The 18,693-nt window shown below is 43.2% G+C and overlaps 1 protein-coding gene and 1 long non-coding RNA gene across 2 annotated transcripts; both read right to left on the reverse strand.

Moving 5' to 3' along the window:
* Window positions 1-697: 697 nt before the first annotated feature.
* Window positions 698-5,173, reverse strand: LOC122297775. Its single transcript, XR_006238891.1, has 2 exons — window positions 1,094-5,173; window positions 698-958 (listed from the first exon to the last, which is right to left on the reverse strand). It is a non-coding gene; the product is annotated as an uncharacterized LOC122297775 (long non-coding RNA).
* Window positions 5,174-17,154: 11,981 nt separating this feature from the next.
* LOC122297774 (protein BOLA1, chloroplastic) lies at window positions 17,155-17,849 on the reverse strand. The gene has a single exon (XM_043107967.1). It carries the CDS (start codon window positions 17,744-17,746, stop codon window positions 17,432-17,434), a length of 315 nt encoding a protein of 104 aa, XP_042963901.1. The 5' UTR covers window positions 17,747-17,849; the 3' UTR covers window positions 17,155-17,431.
* Window positions 17,850-18,693: the final 844 nt, after the last annotated feature.

Consider the following 18,693-nt stretch of genomic DNA (forward strand, 5'->3'; position numbering starts at 1 on the left):
GGTTTCTATTGTGAAGCACTGATTTTATACTTGTCATTATAGGCTCATTTGTGACCCCATCATTCTCTGTGGGCAATTTTTCTCGTTTTGTCACCCATAGGCACTAGAACATAATAGGTCAAAGACAAATGTTGAATTGTTTTACATGCCATGCTGAATGTACATGGATTTTTAATTTAATTGCCATTATTATGTTCATGTCATTATTATGGTTCATTTTTAATTTAATTGATTTTTAAAAGCCATAAAGCTAAGGCTGTTGGGCTTTCCAATCCAAAACCACCGGAGCTAGAAAAGGGGGTGATGATATACAACTCGCAGTTCTAGTGTTGAATTTGCTAATTACAATGAATACAAGATAAGGTTCGTTGTAGTTAAAATGATAATTCTGGATGAGATGCCATTTAGAGCTATCGAAGGTCAAGGGTTTAAAGAGTTTATGGCCACCATTGAGCCTAGATTTCCAATCCTTTCTCACATTACTATTATGCGAGACTATTTGAAATTATATATGTAAGAGAAGGACAAGTCAAAGGACATGTTTATCACATCTAGTGATTTGCATCACAACTGATTTATGGACATCAATTGAAGACCTTAACTATATGTGCATAATGGCTCATTTAATTGATAATGATTATAACTTGCATAAGAGTAATAAATTTTATGAAAGTTTCTAATCATAAAAGGGCGACAATAGGAGGAGAAATTGAATCATTCATTCTTCAATGGGGTATAAAGAGAATATTTACTATTACTGTCGACAATGCATCTTCTAATCAAACGATCATTGATTAATTGAGCAAAAGCGACAAAGTTAGAAATTGTATAGTATTAGAAATTGTTTGAGTTTGTGCATACACTATGTTGTGCACATATTTTAAATCTCATTATCAATGAAGGTATTGATGTTGTGTTTCGCAGCTTGAGCAGTTCCATGGAGTCCACTTCAGAGAACCTACAAGACAAACAAAGAGTAGACTCAGGTTGAGCCTGTGAGTCCTTCGATGCCAAAGTCAGCCTAGAATTCTAGTATATGTGTAAACAAAGAGTATCCAAACCTTTTATGTGGGAGAGGTTGGGGTATTTATACCTGGGTTAGACCCTGTCTTCAAGAGAAGGGTGGGATGCCAAGTCATGTATGAGTCAAGCCTATCTCATCCCTACTCTGATAGTGTTTTGCCATACTGTGATTGCGTAGTTTTAGGGGTACGCTGTTGCATGCGGGTATATTTTGTCATGCAATAAATGGGATGTGTCCCTGGCCGTTTACGACTGGGCAGGTCATAAATGTGACGTGCCTCTAGCTGCCCACGCCTAAGCAGGTCATAAATGCGACATACCTCTGGCCACCCACGCCTGGGCAAATTTGACTGCCAGCATGCCGCTTGTCTTCCTACTCGATGTGACCCCATCAAGCTCCAATTCTTGTGATGGCCTTGAGTGGCCTAGGCTTGTGATGGGCCTCTCTGTTGATCATGGTCCACAGCCTGGGGACCCCTTTCATGGGGTAAAAGGGGTTGTTGGGACAAGCCTTGACCTTCTCTTTGTTTCTCCTGGTTCAAGGTTACTTGGAAGTTCTGGGCTAGGCCATTTGGCTCGGGGGCCCATCCTCCTCACATTACCTCATGAAATCTCACCACAACTAAGTGGTGGGATTTCCAAGTTAGACGTCTCCCTCTAGTGTCCTGAAGCTTCATTGAGTCAGGGGGAACCCTTTGAGCTTCTGATCCTTTCAATCGTTAGTCAGCCATTCGATTTCTCTTCCCTGGGTAGTGATTGGCCAGTGGTGCCACGCGCCTTTCCCTCTACCTCCTCCCTTTAAAAAAAAAAAAAAAGTTTTTCCATCGGTTCGGCTTCTGTGCATCTCCTCATTTCTTGCCCGTCCCATGCTTGATGGTAGTTGATGGAACTGCTTGGCTGCCTGTCTGCTGACCTTCTCAAGACTTCATTGGGTCGTGCCATCCACATGTCTGACACCTCCTCTGTTACCCATACTGGTTGGGGGACCTGCACATCGCTTCGTAGACGCCAGTTATGGTAGTGTCGCTTCGTTTCCCTCGCCATGCTCCCTTACTCCTCGCTATTTAAACCCTTGGTTTGCCTCCTTCCTCAGCATTTCTGCAACTCCTCTCCCAGAACTCTTTCTTTCCTTAGCCTCTCGAGATTTCTTCTCTATCTTTTAGTTTCTAGCCCCCCATTTTCTTCGTCTCCATGGCCTCCAAGACCTCCACTAATATCCCTGGCCCTTCCTACGACGGACGGAGTTGGATTTCGGTGGTAACTGGCGGGGATCTTCATGCTTACCGGATGCAATTTAGCATCCCCCAGTCAGTTGTTTTGGAGATTCCCTGGTCACTAGAACATGCCATGGCTTATTCTGGGATAGCGTCTTAGGTGGCCCTCTACCCTGAGATGTTCACTTGTGGAGTTTGCCTCCCGTTCTACTACCCTGTTCGGGAAGTCCTCCACTATTTGGGATTGGCTTCTACCCAACTCATCCCCAATGGTTGGAGATTGTTGATGTCCATCTACATCATTGCCAGGAAGGCCCTCTTTTTGGTGGGGGAGGTGTATCCCGATGTGACGGCTCGGGAGTTCCTGTTAGTATACCGAATCAACCATCCTTCAGGTAATTTGTGCTGGTTCCAAACCATGGTCTCAGGCTAGAGGATCGCTACACTAGAAACCCGCCCCTCGAGTGTCAAGGACTATACAAAAAGGTTCTTCGTTTCGGGTTTAGGTTGGGAGTTCCCTGAAGAAGAGCAAGTTCAGGGGGATTTTCTCGTCTAGGTGAACTGGGGGCTCTTTCCTTCCATGCAAAAGCATGGAGATCCGACTGACTCTCGAGGAAGAGACCTATGTCTAGAAGATAATTAAATGGGCCCAGGAGCACGAGTACGAGTAGAACATTGACGTTGCGCTCTCCGACCATTGTGCTTTGGAGATCTATCGGTCCTCGAGCAGTTCTCCCCACACCATCTAGGGATCCTCCCCCTTTGAGCAAAAGAGGGAGGCTGAACCTTCCCAGCACGAAGCCAGGCGGTCAAAGGCTTGCCATGAGTCCCTCCCTAGGCTTCAAGTGGGGATGGTTCTCGGGAGCATTCTCCTGGCAGTAGAGAACATGTAGAGTCCTCGCCTATCAGGGTTCCTCCTCCCCTCACCTGGGGGAGGACAATGTCATTTCCTACTAGATCGGGTGACACCGCTGGTGCTTCTTCCTCAACAACCCACCACCCGACTGCCGGTACCTCTTCTCCACGAGCCCTCATTCAACCCCTGTCGAGCTGCCATTTCCCATCCAATGATGATTCAGTCTTTGAAAGGTCTTCCTCAAATCTTTTGTGTACTTCCCTTCGCATGTTCCAGGCGAGAGATGTGGGAGTTTGAGCCTTTCGAGAACACCTTGAGGGAGGAGCTTGCTTGTGAAGGCCCGGTGGCGGCATGAGAGTCATCTGGCTCAAGCAAGGGTCGGCCAAAGTGACGGGAGGGGAAGAGGGAGAAGAAGAAAAAGAAATAGAAGAAGAGGAAAAATGAGAAAAAGGGGAAGAAGAGGAAGAGGGAGAAGAAGAGGAAGATGGAGAAGAAGAAGGGAGAGAAGAAAATGAAGAAAAAGACGAAGAAGAAAGAGAAGAGGAAGAAGAAGTGGAAAGAGAGGGACAAGAAGAAGAAGAAATGGGGGAATACAGAGAGGTGGATGACAAAAGCGAGTGGTGCCCCGAAGGAAGTGAGGAGGATGCATTGGGGAGCTTCCTTAGCTCCTCTTCTACCCCTAGATTTCACCGAGATGAAGAGGTTCCACACTCCTCTCCTCTTGTTGTCATCCTCTCGGGCTCTGCGATTGAGTTGCTCAGGCAATTCTAGAAAGGTTGTTGGTGATGGAGAGGCAGGGGCATCAGGGTCTGGTCACTCCTAGCCCTTAGGCCCTGCTAGCCCTTCCCATTAACCAAGACTGGGGTGGGTTAGAGCCTAGAGTCTGAGCTTGAAAGGGCCCATGCTACTACCACCAAATGGACAACCCGGAGGCTATGGCCTGCCTTTGCTCAGATATAATCCAGTTCAATCCTCCCTTACCACGAATTAGATCCTTGGATGTTTCCTTTTTTATTTACATGTATCATCAATGCTTTGCAGACCGCCAACTAGATAGCTGTTATGGTCGGCGAAGAGGTCAGGGAGCTATCCGAGGCCAACTGCCAACTGGCCTCCCTGTTCCACCTCGAACACTTCAAGCTCTGGCAGATGGGGCGGTGAAATGAAGAGCTTAAGACCAATCACCGGGAGTGGCTCCAGGAAATCGATGAGATCTAGCAACGCATCTAACAATTGGAGGGGGAGGCCACCAAGAGAGATCGCCAGAAGGAGAACTTGAGACAGGAGCTCAACACCACCATGGAAAATGCACTTCAGCTGGCCGACCACAACAAACAGTTAGTGGAAGAGCGTGACACGGCCATGCAGATGCTGGCTGCCCAAGAGGTCGGATGGGCCCAAGACCAAGCGACACTGAGGCAACTCTGTCAGGACCATGCCAAAGCTCCTAGACAGTGTTTCTAGCTGCTATCCTTGGGTTTCAGAGGCATAGGAGAGGTGCAGGTCTTGAGGGGGAGGCTCGAGCAGGCGAAGTGGGAGGTCTGGAGGCTGAAGCGGGAGGAGTCTGAAAAGAATGAGACCCTTCTTGTGCAAGGCCTTTCTATCATAGGGCTGAGATCGAACCTAGAGATTGTCGATCGTAACGCTGCAGGGATAAATGATCATATCAAGAATTGTAATGCTATTCGGGACATAGCCTAGTCATTCAACTATTAGGAAGGCCTCGAGTGGTTAAGGAAGCAACTGTTGGAGCACCTCGAGGAAGACCTATGAAAGCTAGACTTGCAGTTACTTTTGCCAAATCCCGAGGCTTGGGCTTACTTCAAGAACATTAGAAGGCTAGGGTATCATCCTCTTCCCTACGGTAGTTTGGCTCCCCCCCTCCCTGACAGGCTCAAGCCCTATTATTTTTCTCCTTAGCAGTCTCTTTGTGTGATGCCCTCAAACTTCCGTTCGGGATCAGATGGACATTTGAAGTATTGAGACATGCAATACAAGGTTATCTACCATCGTTCATGACATATAAGATGCAATATTCCTAACATGCATATAGTATTATACAATATTCGCAGTGGATAATTTTTTTCTTTAGTAATACTATGCACCAAACTGAAAATATCTCAAATAGTTAAAACATACTTCATACATAATGACATAGTAAACAACTGAGATCACAACACTAGTCTAGATCGGTTATGATCAAAAGAGTACTGGAGATTCAACTCTATAGGTACAAGTAGTAATTTAACTACTATACTATTATCGACTTCGCACCGTCGCTTAGTCGACCATTTCCAATTGGTTGATTCCCAACTCTCTTTCAGATCCTGTAACAAGATCTACCATTTGGAAGGAATGATAATTGAGACTACCATAGTGAGATTTGATTACAAATCTTAGTAAGTTAACAGAAAACCTCCACACAGGTTTTCTACCCATGACTATCCTTTTGCCCGACTGCCCTGAGGTCTGCCTATTCCATTTCTGACCGTTGCGGGGCCATCAGGGCCTCCAATGTATCCTCTGCATTAATGAACCCATCTGCCTGGTCCATAAATTCCCTCAGAGTGGTTTGGGTTTGTCGGGCCATCTCTGCCATGAAGGGGTTCCTGGGCTAGATTCCACCCAAGAGGGCCACCAAGGTGATCTTATCGTCCTGATCGTCAATGGTCATTCGCTCCCAATTGAAGCGAGCAAGGTAAGGCTTCAAGCTCTCGTTGTCACACCGCTTAACTGCCAGAAGGTATGCTACCAGTCGCCTCCTTTTTCAGCTCACTAAGAATAGAGTCATGAATAGGCATGCTAGTTCATCGAAGCTCCCTTCAGTCCTCGACGATAGGGATCCAAACCAGATTCGAGCCCTGCCCTTTAGTGTCAATGGGAAGGCTCGGTAGGCTACCTCCCTTGGGAAGCCATGTAGTGTCATGTGCGCCTTAAACGTATCTAAGTGCACTAGAGGGTCCTTGGTTCCGTCGTATAGCTCCATCTGTGGAAGTTGATCATGATGGTTAATGACTGGGGATGGTCCCAATTGAAGGAGAAATTCCTTCTCAAAGACTGTCCATCCCAATTTTCATCTCTCCTTGGAATATTGGTCTGTTAGCCATCTCCACCACTTACTTGTTTTTCCCTCTAGATAGAAACATGCCGTAGGCACTCTCTCACTTCTTGGCATCTCATAAGTATGGAAATAATGATTCACCTTGTCAAGCCACTTGTATGGATCTCCCCCATTGAACTTGGGAACGTCCACCTTTGGTCTCTTAGGTCCCCAGTCATAAGCTCGGTTTCCTCCTCTATCTTTATAGTAATCATCACCATTTCTTCTATCATGATGTCTTCTATCTCTCTCTTGGTCATGGTGTCTTCTCCCAAATCGGTTGTCATGGCCCAAATGCCTCTCTTCCTCATGCTCATACTTAGCCTCATTGTTATCATCATGCCTTGAAATCTCATACCTCACCCCTTCGTATTCTCCTCTCATGCTTGGGGTTCTAGTACGATTCCCCTCATTATGGATCCATCTCTCCACGGTCACATGGTCATTCTCAACACGACCTCATCTTCTCATTTCAACTCTAGTGGCTCATGCATAGACTCGGTCACACTTGTTTCTATATCATCGACAAAAGCATCATGCCTTTGCCCATTAGTCTTATGGCGTTGCCCTTGGCCTTCAACAAGTCTTCTCTCCAATCTTTCTATCCTCTCGTATGTCTCTCTCCTCATGGTATCCATGACTCTTCTATTTTCTTCGCCTTCCCGAGTAGTGGCATTCAAGGCCATCCTTAGTTCGGCCATGGTAGTTTAGACCTCACTAAGAATGTCCATGACTTTCGAAGTATGACCTTCAAGCATCTCTAAATGTTCCCGGTTGGAACTCGTCTCCCCTTTAGCTTTTAAATTGATATCGGACATGGTGCTTGCAAACTAGCCCCTTGAACAACTTGCAAATTGAAAATTTCTATTTGGTGAAGTTTGGGCAGTAACTTGGACTCTCTTTGGATGGTAGAATAGTCCTCAAAGGTCCAATCTTGAGTTGCTCATCTTTGTGGATGGACAACCCCTCTTGCACAACTACAAATCCAACCATGGGTCCTCCACCTTCAAGGGTGGCCGACCCCTACAATCCTAACTACTCATTTCTCCTCCTTAACTCCTAAACTACAATATTCAGATTCACAACCAACAAATAAAATAACAACGTCGAGGTCCTCCATGGACCTCCCAATCAAATTCACAAGAGAATGGGTTAACATGTCGTTTACCTCTTGGATAAGTGAGAACTTCTCAAAAATTCCACCAAGCAAAAATCTTCTCTCAATGAAAGCACCAATTTGGCGTTGGGGACATCAGTCAAGCCTCCAAATACTAAGGGTTTCTATCCTCTCCTTATTGCTCCCCAAGTGACCGATAGGACTTCTTTGCTTGGTGTAAATCATGTGTAGCCCAAAGGGAGCTTGGGTGAGATGAGGCTAGGGTTCAATGGTGGGAAGTATGGATGGTGTTTGGGCTAGGTGATCTTGGGTTAGGTGATGATGGTGCACGGCAATGTGACCCTTGGGATACTAGGCACCACTTGTGTGCTAGGGTTGGATGATAGGCAATCTTGGCTAGGGTTTAGTGTAAGTTTTGGCCAAGGCAAGAGTGGAAAGTGGCTAGGGCTTAGGTGGCAATTAGATCGCCTGAAAGTTAGGATTTGTGCAATTCTTAAAAAGTAAGAATTGAGATCTAGAGATCTAGATTGACAAGGGCTGGCCGAAAATGGATAAGGGGAAATGAGATTGAGATGTTTTGGTGAGAAAATGGAATTTGAGTGAGTCAATCTAGGGTTCTTGACCAATCACACAAATTATGGGACATTGGGATGAGAGAAAATATGATCTAGGGTTTCGGCTAAGCCAAGGAGGCTATGGCTGAATGGTGTAAGTGAGATTTAGGATTTTTGGTAGCTTGTTTGGTTATGGGATTTGAGAGGTGGCGTGTAGGGCTTGATGTGGAGCTAGGGTTTTGTGGCTTTGGGAAATTGAATGGGGCGTGTAAGGCAAATGAAGGCGCTAGCCGAATATGTGTTTGGCAAGTGGGATTCTTCAAGAAATTTCAAAGAAATCTCATGAACATGTGAGAAAACACATGAACACAATAGATCTTGCAATCCACAACACAAACCAAAAATTCCAATGAATGATTCGGCTTCTCCACTCCAATCAATCAACAAATCTTCAACAAAAGCACAAAGAGAAGAACTGAAAAAGAACAAAAGAACCAAACAATTTTTTATTCATGAATTGCACAAATAATTGAATGGAAACCTCAAATATATTAAATGATAAATAGAATTACATCTATTCACGAATTGTAATGTGTGATCCTTCTCCTTGAGGATTCATGAATTGCACCCCAAAAGAGTCCAAGTGCAAGAAGCACCGAAAATGATAAACCTCCAAGCCTATGGCCGACCACTCAATGTTTAAAATGACAAAAGATCCTAATGATATGTCTAAGGATCCTATTTATAGAGTTTACAAAGTGGAAACCCTCAAAAGGAACCCAGCCAATTAAAATAAATAAATAAGCAAAATGAAATAACAAATAAACAAATAATTAATGAAATAAATAAAAATAATAAAATAAATAATTAGCCCGTGGTGGCCATGGCATGCATGGCCCATGGTAGGCTATGGTGGTGCATGGCCCAAGGCTAGGCTAGTCCTGGTCCGGTCCGGTCCGCAACTCGCTGCATGGCATGACATTGTGCCATTTGTTGGTCTGGTGGTAGGCACGACATGGTGCAGTACGTGGCCTACTGATGGTGGGCATGGCATGGTGCAAAGCCTACACCTGATGGTGGGTGTAGGGTGATGCCATGTTGCTACTGTGGTACCCAGTCAAATGGCTTGGACGGTGGTTCTATATGGCCCGAACTGGTGTCCTGGGGGATGGACATACATGGCCCAAGCTGACAGTCTGGGCTTTAGGGCTGCAAGGCACGGGTTGGAGGCATGTGCTGGATGGCATGCCTGGTGGGCATGTCACTAGCCTCGCTTGCAAGGCACGAGCTGAAGCCGTATGCTGGATGGCGTGCCTGGGAGGGCATGCCACTAGCCTTGCTAAATGGTGCTGGGGCACGCATGAATGCACACAGGTACACACTCAAGGGTATGGGCAAGCCTGCACACATGGTCTGCGTGCGGTCAGTAGCCTTCATGGTTGCCCGCTGCCTGTCATGGTTTGAGTCAAGGCATGCAAGCAGGCTAGCCATGTGAGTGTCATAACCCTCCAAGAGTAGTGTCGAGGTATGGTCTCGGGCGATCCTCGTGGGGGTTGTGACATTAGCGGGCAACCATGGAGCTACTGGCCGTGCGGTCTGTACAGGCTTGCGCGTGCCCTTTAATGTGCACCTGCGCACATGCATGCGTGCCCCAACACCACTTAACGAGGCTAGCTGCATGCCCTCACAAGTACGCCATCCAGCGCACAGCTCTAGCCCGTGCCTTGCAGGCGAGGCTAGTGGCATGCCCACAAGACATGCCATCCAACCCACGGCTCTAGTCCGTGCCTTGTAGCCCTATAGCCTAGACCGTCATCTTGGGCCATCCATGCCCATAGCCCAGGCCACTAACCCGGGCCATGTAGAACCACTTCCCAAGCCACTTGATTGGGCACCACAGCAGCAGCACACTATCACCCTGTGCCCACCATGGGCTAATTATCTATTTTATTATTTTTATTTATTTTATTTAATTATTTGTTTATTTGTTATTTCATTTGCTTATTTATTTATTTTAATTGGCTAGGGACTTTTTGGGGTTTCCACTTTATAAACTTTATAAATAAGACCCTTAGACATTTCATTAGGATCTTTTGTCATTTTGAACATTGAGTGGCCGGTCATAGGGTTGGAGATTTATCATTTTTGGTGCTTCTTGCACTGGGGCTCTTTTGAGGTGCAATTCGCGAATCTCTAAGGTGAAGGATCACACCTTGCAATTTATGAATTCCCAAGGAGAAGGATCATACCTTGCAATTCGTGAATATGTGTGATTCTATTTATCATTTAATATATTTAAGGTTTCCATTCAATTCTTTGTGCACTTCGTGAATAAAACATTATTTGGTTCTTTTGTTCTTTTTCATTTCCTCTTTTTGTGCTTTTGTTGTAGATTTGTTGATTGATTGGAGTGGAGAGGCCAAATCCTTCATTGGGATTTTTGGTTTGTGTTGTGGATTGCAAGATCTCTTGTGTTCATGTGTTTTCTCACATGGTCATGAGATTTCCTAGAAGTTTCTTGAAGAATCCCACTTGCCAAACACATATTCGGCCAGTCCCTTCATTTGCCTTACAAGCCACCTTCAATTGGCCAAAGCATCAAAACCCTAACCCCACATCAAGCCCTACACACAACCTCTCAAATCCCATAACCAAACAATCCACCAAAAACCCTAGATCTCACTTACACCATTCAGCCAAGCCAAGCCAAGGTCGAAACCCTAGATCCTATTTTCTCTCATCCCAATTTCCCATAATTTGTGTGATTGGTCAAGAGCTCTTGATTGACTCACTCAAATTTCATTTTCTCACCAAAACACATCAATCCCATTTCCCCCTATCCATTTTCGGCCAGCCCTTGTCAATTTAGATCACTAGATCTCAATTCCTACTTTTTAGGAATGAATTCCTAACTTTTAGGAGATCTAATTACCACCTAAGCTCTAGCCACTTCCACTCTTGCCTTAGCCGAAACCTACACTAGGCCTTAGCCAAGATTGCCCATCATCCAACCCTAACACACAAGTGGCGCTTAGTATCCCAAGGGTCACATTGTCGTGCACCATCATCACCCAACCCGAGATCACTAGCCCAAACACCATCAATACTTCCCACCATTGAACCTTAGTCTCATCTCACCCAAGCTCCCTTTGGACCACATGTGATTTACACCAAGCAAATGAGTCCTATTGGTCACTTAAGGAGCAACAAGGAGAGGATAGAATCCCTTAGTGTTTGGAGGCTTGACCAAGGTCCCCAACACTAAATTGGTGTTTTCGTTGAGAGAAGATTTTTGCTTGGTGGAATTTTTGAGAAGTTCTCACTTCTCCAAGAGGTAAACAACGCGTTAACCCGTTCTCTTGTGAATTTGATTGGGAGGTCTACGAAGGACCTCAACATTGTTATTTTATTTGTTGGTCGTGAATTTGAAAATTGTAGTTTAGGTGTTAAGGAGAAGGAAGGAGTAGTTAGGATTGTAAGGGTCGGCCACCCTTGAAGGTGGAGGACCTGTGGTTGGACTTGTTGTTGTGCAAGAAGGGTTGTCCATCCACAAAGGTGGGAACCTCAAGATTGGACCTTTGAGGAGTATTCTACCATCCAAAGAGAGTCCAAGTTGCTGTCCAAACTTCACTAAACATAAATTTTCAGTTTGTAAGTCAGTTTTCAAGTTGTTCAAGAGGCTAGTTTGCAAGCACCATATCCGGGATCAACTTAGAAGTCGAAGGGGAGAAGAGTTCCAACCGGAAACTTTTGGAGATGCTTGAAAGACATACTTCCAAAGTCATGGATATTCTTATTGAGGTCAACACTACCTTGGCCGAACTAAGGATGGCCTTGAATGCCACTACTCGGGAAGGCGAAGAAAATAGAAGAGCCATGGATATCGTGAGGAGAGACACACACGAGAGCATAGAAAGATTGGAGGAAAGACTTGTTGAAAGTCAAGGGCAATGCCATGAGACTAATGAGCAAAACCATAGAAACAAGTGTGATCGAGTCTATGCATGAGTCACCTAGAGTTGAAATGAGAAGATGAGGTCGTGTTGAGAATGACCATGTGGCCATGGAGGGATGGATCCATAATGAGGGAAATGGTGATGATTGCTATAAAAATAGAAGAGGAAACCCAGCTTATGATCGGGAACCTAAGAGACCAAAGGTAGACTTCCCTAAGTTCAATGGGGGAGATCCATACGAGTGGTTTGACAAGGTGGATCATTATTTCCATACTTATGAAGTGCCAAGAAGTGAGAGAGTGCCTACGACATGTTTCTATCTTGGGGGAAAAGCAAGTAAGTTGTGGAGATGGCTAAGAGACCAATATGCCAAGGAGAGATGAAAATTGGGATGAACGGCCTTTAAGAAGGAATTTCTCCTTCAATTTGGACCATCCCCAACCATTAAGATGGCAAGGTGAAGGCATGTGGAAAAGTTCCAGCAACTTCAAACACTTGTTAGAGGACCGCTATGACCCCATGCCACTATAGGGCAGGTCAGTGCTGTATAGTAGTTGATCGACACTTGAGGGTGTTCCAGCCTGTTTGGCTATCTCAGCATACTTATCTCCCAGTTCTTGTAGTTCTAACTGCATCCATCATCTTTCTTCATCCACCGCCGCACTCGCTTGTTCAGACCATGACTCAACGTGCTCGTTGCCGCTAGGCTCGTCTTCCCCCACCAGCTCTTCATTGGTTCGCCGCAATGCAGTGTTTTCTCTGCGCAATATTCCTGTCTCCTCAGTAAGCTTCCTTATCATCTCCTCCATTTCCGCCAGCCTTGTCTCCATCGCGCTACTCCTATACTCCTACTCTCGTACAGTTTGAGATCATGTCATTGCCAGTGTGCGAACTACAAGATGTTAGGGAAAAGAAAGAGATCCCATAGATGGTGCCACTGTTGATGTTGCGTTTCGTGGCCTGAGTAGTCCCATAGGGCCCATTTTGGAGAACCTGCAAGACAAACAAAGAGTGGACTCGAGTTGAGCTCGTGAGTCATCCGATGCCAAAGTCAGCTAAGAATTCTTGTATGTGTAAACAAAAAGTATCCAAACCTTTTCTGTGGGAGGGGTTGGAGTATTTATACTTGGCTTAGACCTTGTCTTCGAGGGGAAGCATGGGATTCCAAGTTGTGTCTGGGTTAAACCTGTCTCATCCCTGATCTGGTAGTGTTCTATCATACCGTGATCAAGTGGTTTCAGGGGTACGCCATTGTGTGTGGGTATATTTTGTCATGCAATAAAAGCAACATGTCCCTAGCTGTCCACGATCAAATAGGTCATAAACGTGACATGCCTCTGGCCGCCCATGCCTGGGCAAATCATAAATGCGACGTGCATCTAGCCGCCCACGCCTAAGGAGGTCTTACTTCTGGCATGCCACCCGTCTTCCTGCCTGATATGACCCCATTAGGCTCCAATTCTTGTAATAGCCTTGAGTGGCCCGGGCTTGTGATGAGCCTCTTAGCCGATCATGGCCAACAACCCAAGGACCCCTTTCATGGGGCAAAGGGGGTTGCTGGGACGAGCCTAGACCTTCTCTTTGTTTCTCCTAGTCCAAGGTTACTTGGAAGCTCTAGGTTGAGCCATGGGCCCATCCCCCTCACAGAAGGATTGAAAGAAGTTGATGAATTTGGTTGTGAAGGTCCGAAATGCAGTGAAATATGTGAATTCTTTCCCTGCAAGACTTGATAAATTCAAGCTATATGCTGACAAGCAAAATGTATTGGGTGGCGGGCCACTTGCTCTTAATGTTCCAACCAGGTAAAACTCTACATATCTAATGTTGAGTGCAACTCTTAAATATTGTGTAGCATTTGGCCTGATGCAAAATGAAGCTGGTCAATTTGTACCACATCTCTTGGAGGTTGGAGAGGGGAACCAAAATCTAATGATTGGAAAACCATTGAAACCTTTATACAGTTTTTAAAGATTTTCTTTGATGTCACGTTATAGATTTCGAGATCAACTTATGCAACTTCAAATTTGTTCATTCAAGAAGTTGCTATACTATATAGCCACCTGAATAAATTTTTAAAAGTATTGATAAGAAGTTTGGCAACCATGTCAGAGAGGATGCTATTATAATATAACAAATATTAGAGTTATTTTGAGAAGGTAAACAAAATCTTGTTCATTGCAGCTATGCTTGACCCACGCTCCAAATTGGAAGTTTTCGAGTTTTGGTTTATTAACTTTCTTAGCCTCGAGCGAGCATCTGAGCTTGTTGCATGACTAAGGGGAATCATTGAGCGATTGTATAATTAATATTCAAGTAGGAGCCAATCAAGTGCTAGTGAGATGCAAAGCAACACTTATTATGATTATGATGATGATCTATACAGTAAGTATCACCAATATCAAGCATCAAAAAGTGTTGTAAAATCCAAATCAGAATTGGATCATTATTTCATTGGAGCCCTGAAGGATTAACACCCAATTTTGATATTCTAATGTGGTGGACACCCAATTTTGATATTCTAATGTGGTGGAATATGAAATCAAATAAATATTTGGTCCTTGCCAATATAGCACATCTCTATAGTTGCTTCTGAGTTAGCATTCACTATTATGGGTTGTTTGTTAGATTCATTTTGAAACTCCTTCGCCCCAAAAATAGTTGAAACTCTTAGTTGCTCTCAAAGTTGGTTAAAAGCTACCTCTATTAATTATAAGTTCTAAGACTTGATGAAAGATGCCTAAAGCTATAAGTCAAAAATGCTAAGATTTATTTTGAAATATCATATATTTTCATGTGATTTTTTTTAATAATTATGTTTTTAATATAATTTTTTTTCTTCATGTAGAGATGAGTTTGAACAATGTTTTGAATATAAACAGTTGAAGAATACAAGGTATTGTAACTTCTTGGATCCTTTTTAATTTTAATTACATAAGATTAAATTTGCATAACCAACCTGGTACAGAAAATTTTTCCTTTTCCCAACTCTGAGGAAGAGCTTCCATAACCAACCTAGTACAGAAACCCTTCAAAGTATTTAAGATCCATAAAACTACATCGACCAATTATCTCTCATATTTGTCATCACTTTCTCGACTTCTGCATTATGATGATGATTATTATTGCCCGCAACATGTTTTCAGTAGGACCAACAGTACGGCGTTCAAGGACAGAAATACCAAGAAAGGGAAATTAACCTTTCTATATCAAATTTTGCCATTCCTTCTAAGTATGGGAGTTATGGAATGGGCTACAGTAAAACATTAAACATAGGGTTGCAGATATTAAGAAACATAGCAAAGAATTTTAATTTGTTTATGCAGATGCGGACCTGTACAGATTATAATTAATGTTTTTTTTTTTTTCTTTAGATATGCAGGTAGCTCGAAAGATCTTTTCTACACGAAAGGACTGCATGCATGCAGTGCTGTCTTCTTAAATGGGATTTGTGAAGAATTAGCTGGGAAAGAGGCCAAGGAATTGGCCATGAAGGCATGGGCAATGGGCAGATTAGGTGTATTACAAATTTGCACATGTTTTGGAGTTATTAGCATATGTTGTCACGGCCTGATGTTTTGATAGAAGTGGGTGCAAACGTCTTGTGTAGAAGGATATTGGTTATGTATCCAACTTGTTCATAAGCATTAAGGAATATTAATTTTGAAGCCTAACCATTGGTAAAAGATTTTTATCTTTTTGTGAGTTGATACAGATAAACGTCTTGTTAGTTTTTAACAAGCTCAAGTCTTAATAAAAGAGGTACTTTATACATTATATAGTCAATGACTCAATCATGGTGTTAAATGTTAACAGATGTCAACATATATTCTGGAAATTGTTTGTAAATGTTTCGCTATTGTTTCATAATTACGACGATCCCAATTAATCTGATACATAGATTAATTCCAACCTAAACAAATATGCTCTCTCTCAGTAGAAGGTGCCAGAAGGCAGAAGAAACTAAATGGTGGACAAAAACAAAATTTGTATACCCCACTCTTAAATTAGAGAGAGAGAGAGAGAGAGAGAGGATCGGAATATCCGATCCCAATCAGGTTCCACTTTCTTATGGAAATCAAGTAACAGAAGTTCTGAAGTGGAAGTTTGCTTCAGAAGTCATATGGTCGGGTTGGAATTACAAGATTCTGGCCAGGTCGGGCGACCATTCCTATACTCTGCAAATGTTAAATAACAACCATTAGCATTGGAACAACGTTGAGCCAAGTATACTCTGTTACCATCACAAGTGTGTTTGATGAACTCCAACTATCCCACTGCCTACAGCATCGCTTCAATCATGGCCACCAAGCACCCTATTCCAATACAACTTAGTAAGACAGACTCTTTACTCTTCTACACAGTATTCATTGTAGAAGCCCCCATTTCCATTGAAAGCTTGAAAGCCTTCAATTCAACACAAAAACAACTCAACAGACCCATTTCTTTCCTCTTAACTACGTATCAAGCTGTGTACTTATGCCAGCTGAATAATTTTGCTATCGATGAAGGATATCAACATTAGAACAGGCAAGTGATCTGTGTCTATTGTGGAAATACATTTAGAATTAATACGGACATACAATAATTGAACTCCACTGCCTCATCCAAACACTTGAGAATTGGTGCAAACACCCTCCAGTCAACTAGAGTCAGTCCAGTGCCGAAAGCAAGCCACCTTGTCATTTGCCTAAACCCCAATAACAAGTTTATATTCAGTGTCACTTACCCTCCTAATGTCTCCAACATAAATCAAACCACTCATTCCTATGAACAGTGTCTACGCCTTTACAAAACAAGATAGCCTAGAATCATTCTGGGTTTACGCATAATGATGTCCTCATTTTATATCACTGAGAAAATACCTGACAAACCTTTGAGTAGAAGTTTTTACCTAGCAAGCTCATAAACTAGTTTTCTGTGCGGAAGTGAATCTGGGAAGTCCAAGTTTTCTCAGGAAACAGATAGTATGTGTGCTCTACAGAGAAATGAAAATCTGAGTATCGAAGCAACATTCTTCCCCATAGAAAAAGACAAACTTTGTTATTACATACAATGCAAATAAACTTGGATATTCAAATTTTCATTGACCCAAAATGCTGACAAATAATCGTGATATAAGCCAAAAGAAAATTAATAAACCAAAATCGAACTTTGAACCTAGTAGTGACACATTAACACCATAAAAAAATGGCACTCGAAAACAAACCTAAATCAAAACGACACTTGAACAAAAAAGAAAAAAAAAAACAAGAACAAAAACAAAATTCCCCCTTTCCTCTTAAAAAACAGGGAAAGAATGATAGAAAGACATTAAAAGCCATAGCTCGACTGCAATGGTGGAAAACTGATTATTCATAGAGAAAACGAAGAATGCATAAACCTCGACCATCCAACATACAATATATGTGAAAAGGGATAGGTAAACCTAAAAGCGAAACAGTATGTTTCTGAAAATTATTCCAAGCTTCAGGAATAACTATTGAGAAAAGATTACATTACATTACACAAGGGAAGTTGAAATCGCATTTGGAAAATGGCTTCTGAACAAAACAAAACTACCTCGACGTTAACTTACCAGTTTTATAACCTTCAGAACTCTTTCAACGGAGCTTTATTTGGCGGCGGCGGCTTCCTGGGGTGTCTTGGCCACAATAGAGACCGCGTGTAGTCCAGATTGAAGTTCATCGGCCAACGCATCATAGACAAGACGATGCCTTTTCACCAGGCTCTGCCCGTCGAACTTCGGTGACACGATCTTAACGTTGAAGTGAGTCTCGCTATCCGCAGTGCCCCTGACAGCGGCATGGCCGGCGTGCTGGTACGACACGTCGTCGATCTCCAAAGCCGTCGCTTCCAGTGCCGATTGCAACTTCGCCCTCATTCTATTGGCCCTCGATAGCACCAAATTCGCGCCTCTCGAACCCATCTTTCTGAAACCCTCCTTGGCTTGCTTCTCCGCCTTTTACCGCTCAAGGACGGGGTTAAAGATAAGAGCGAGAGATAATTCTTGTCGCGGTTAATCCAGAGCAGTCGACGACCTTGCCTTATTAATATTATTATTATTATTATTATTATTATTTTAATGTTACCCTTGCCTTGCTATTATTATTTTTTTAAACAAAATGGAAATTGAGGCTACCAACGTACCAACTTTTTGGTGACCATAATGCCTTATTTGACCATATGTTAAGGACATGTCCCACTTCTCCTCTATAACCGTTCAACCACATATTATTAAGAGGTTCTGGTATAATCTATTTAGGAAAACTCTGATACTTAAGTCAGTTAGTGTCACTAAATGATTCAGAATTCAAAAGATAGTTTATTCACTTACTATCAATGGTTACCTGGTATATATGGGCTCATACGTGATGTTTATTTTATTTAGAGTTTTTCAGGGTGGATCATTACCTGATATTTGGAATGATCATGTAATTGTCTGAAATCTCTATCTTTTCATTAAAGATGGTGTGGTACATGTATAATTTCGATGAACTTTGGACTCCCTAACTCCCTTTAATCAGCTACAGACCTTTCTTATGGGCTTCTCCCATATTGGACTTTTAAGATAGAATGGGCCCTCGGCTTAAATAGGCCCTCTAGCTACCCTGCTAATTCTCTTTGCCCCCAGGCGTAGGGAATTTATATTGAGTAATCATGCCGCCTTGTAAATGTTGTGAACATCGCTATGGGCCTCCTTCTTGTTTCCAACCCTATATCTTTTGATGGTTTACCACGGGCTTGGGCACATAGAAAACGAATAATTGTCAGTACAAGCCTGGCCCATCTATGAACTCTTGAGTGCCTGCCGACCTTTCATATTCTCCTCTTAAGTCATTTCACTTTTTCAAAAATAGAGGAGCCTCCATGATT

The sequence above is a fragment of the Carya illinoinensis genome, chromosome 15 (genome assembly GCF_018687715.1).
Source record: "Carya illinoinensis cultivar Pawnee chromosome 15, C.illinoinensisPawnee_v1, whole genome shotgun sequence".
NCBI classification, from domain to species: domain Eukaryota; kingdom Viridiplantae; phylum Streptophyta; class Magnoliopsida; order Fagales; family Juglandaceae; genus Carya; species Carya illinoinensis.

What these genes read in the sequence shown, in the direction of transcription:
- LOC122297774 (XM_043107967.1), bottom strand. Translation starts at nt 17,746, where the DNA reads ATGGGTTCGAGAGGCGCGAATTTGGTGCTATCGAGGGCCAATAGAATG.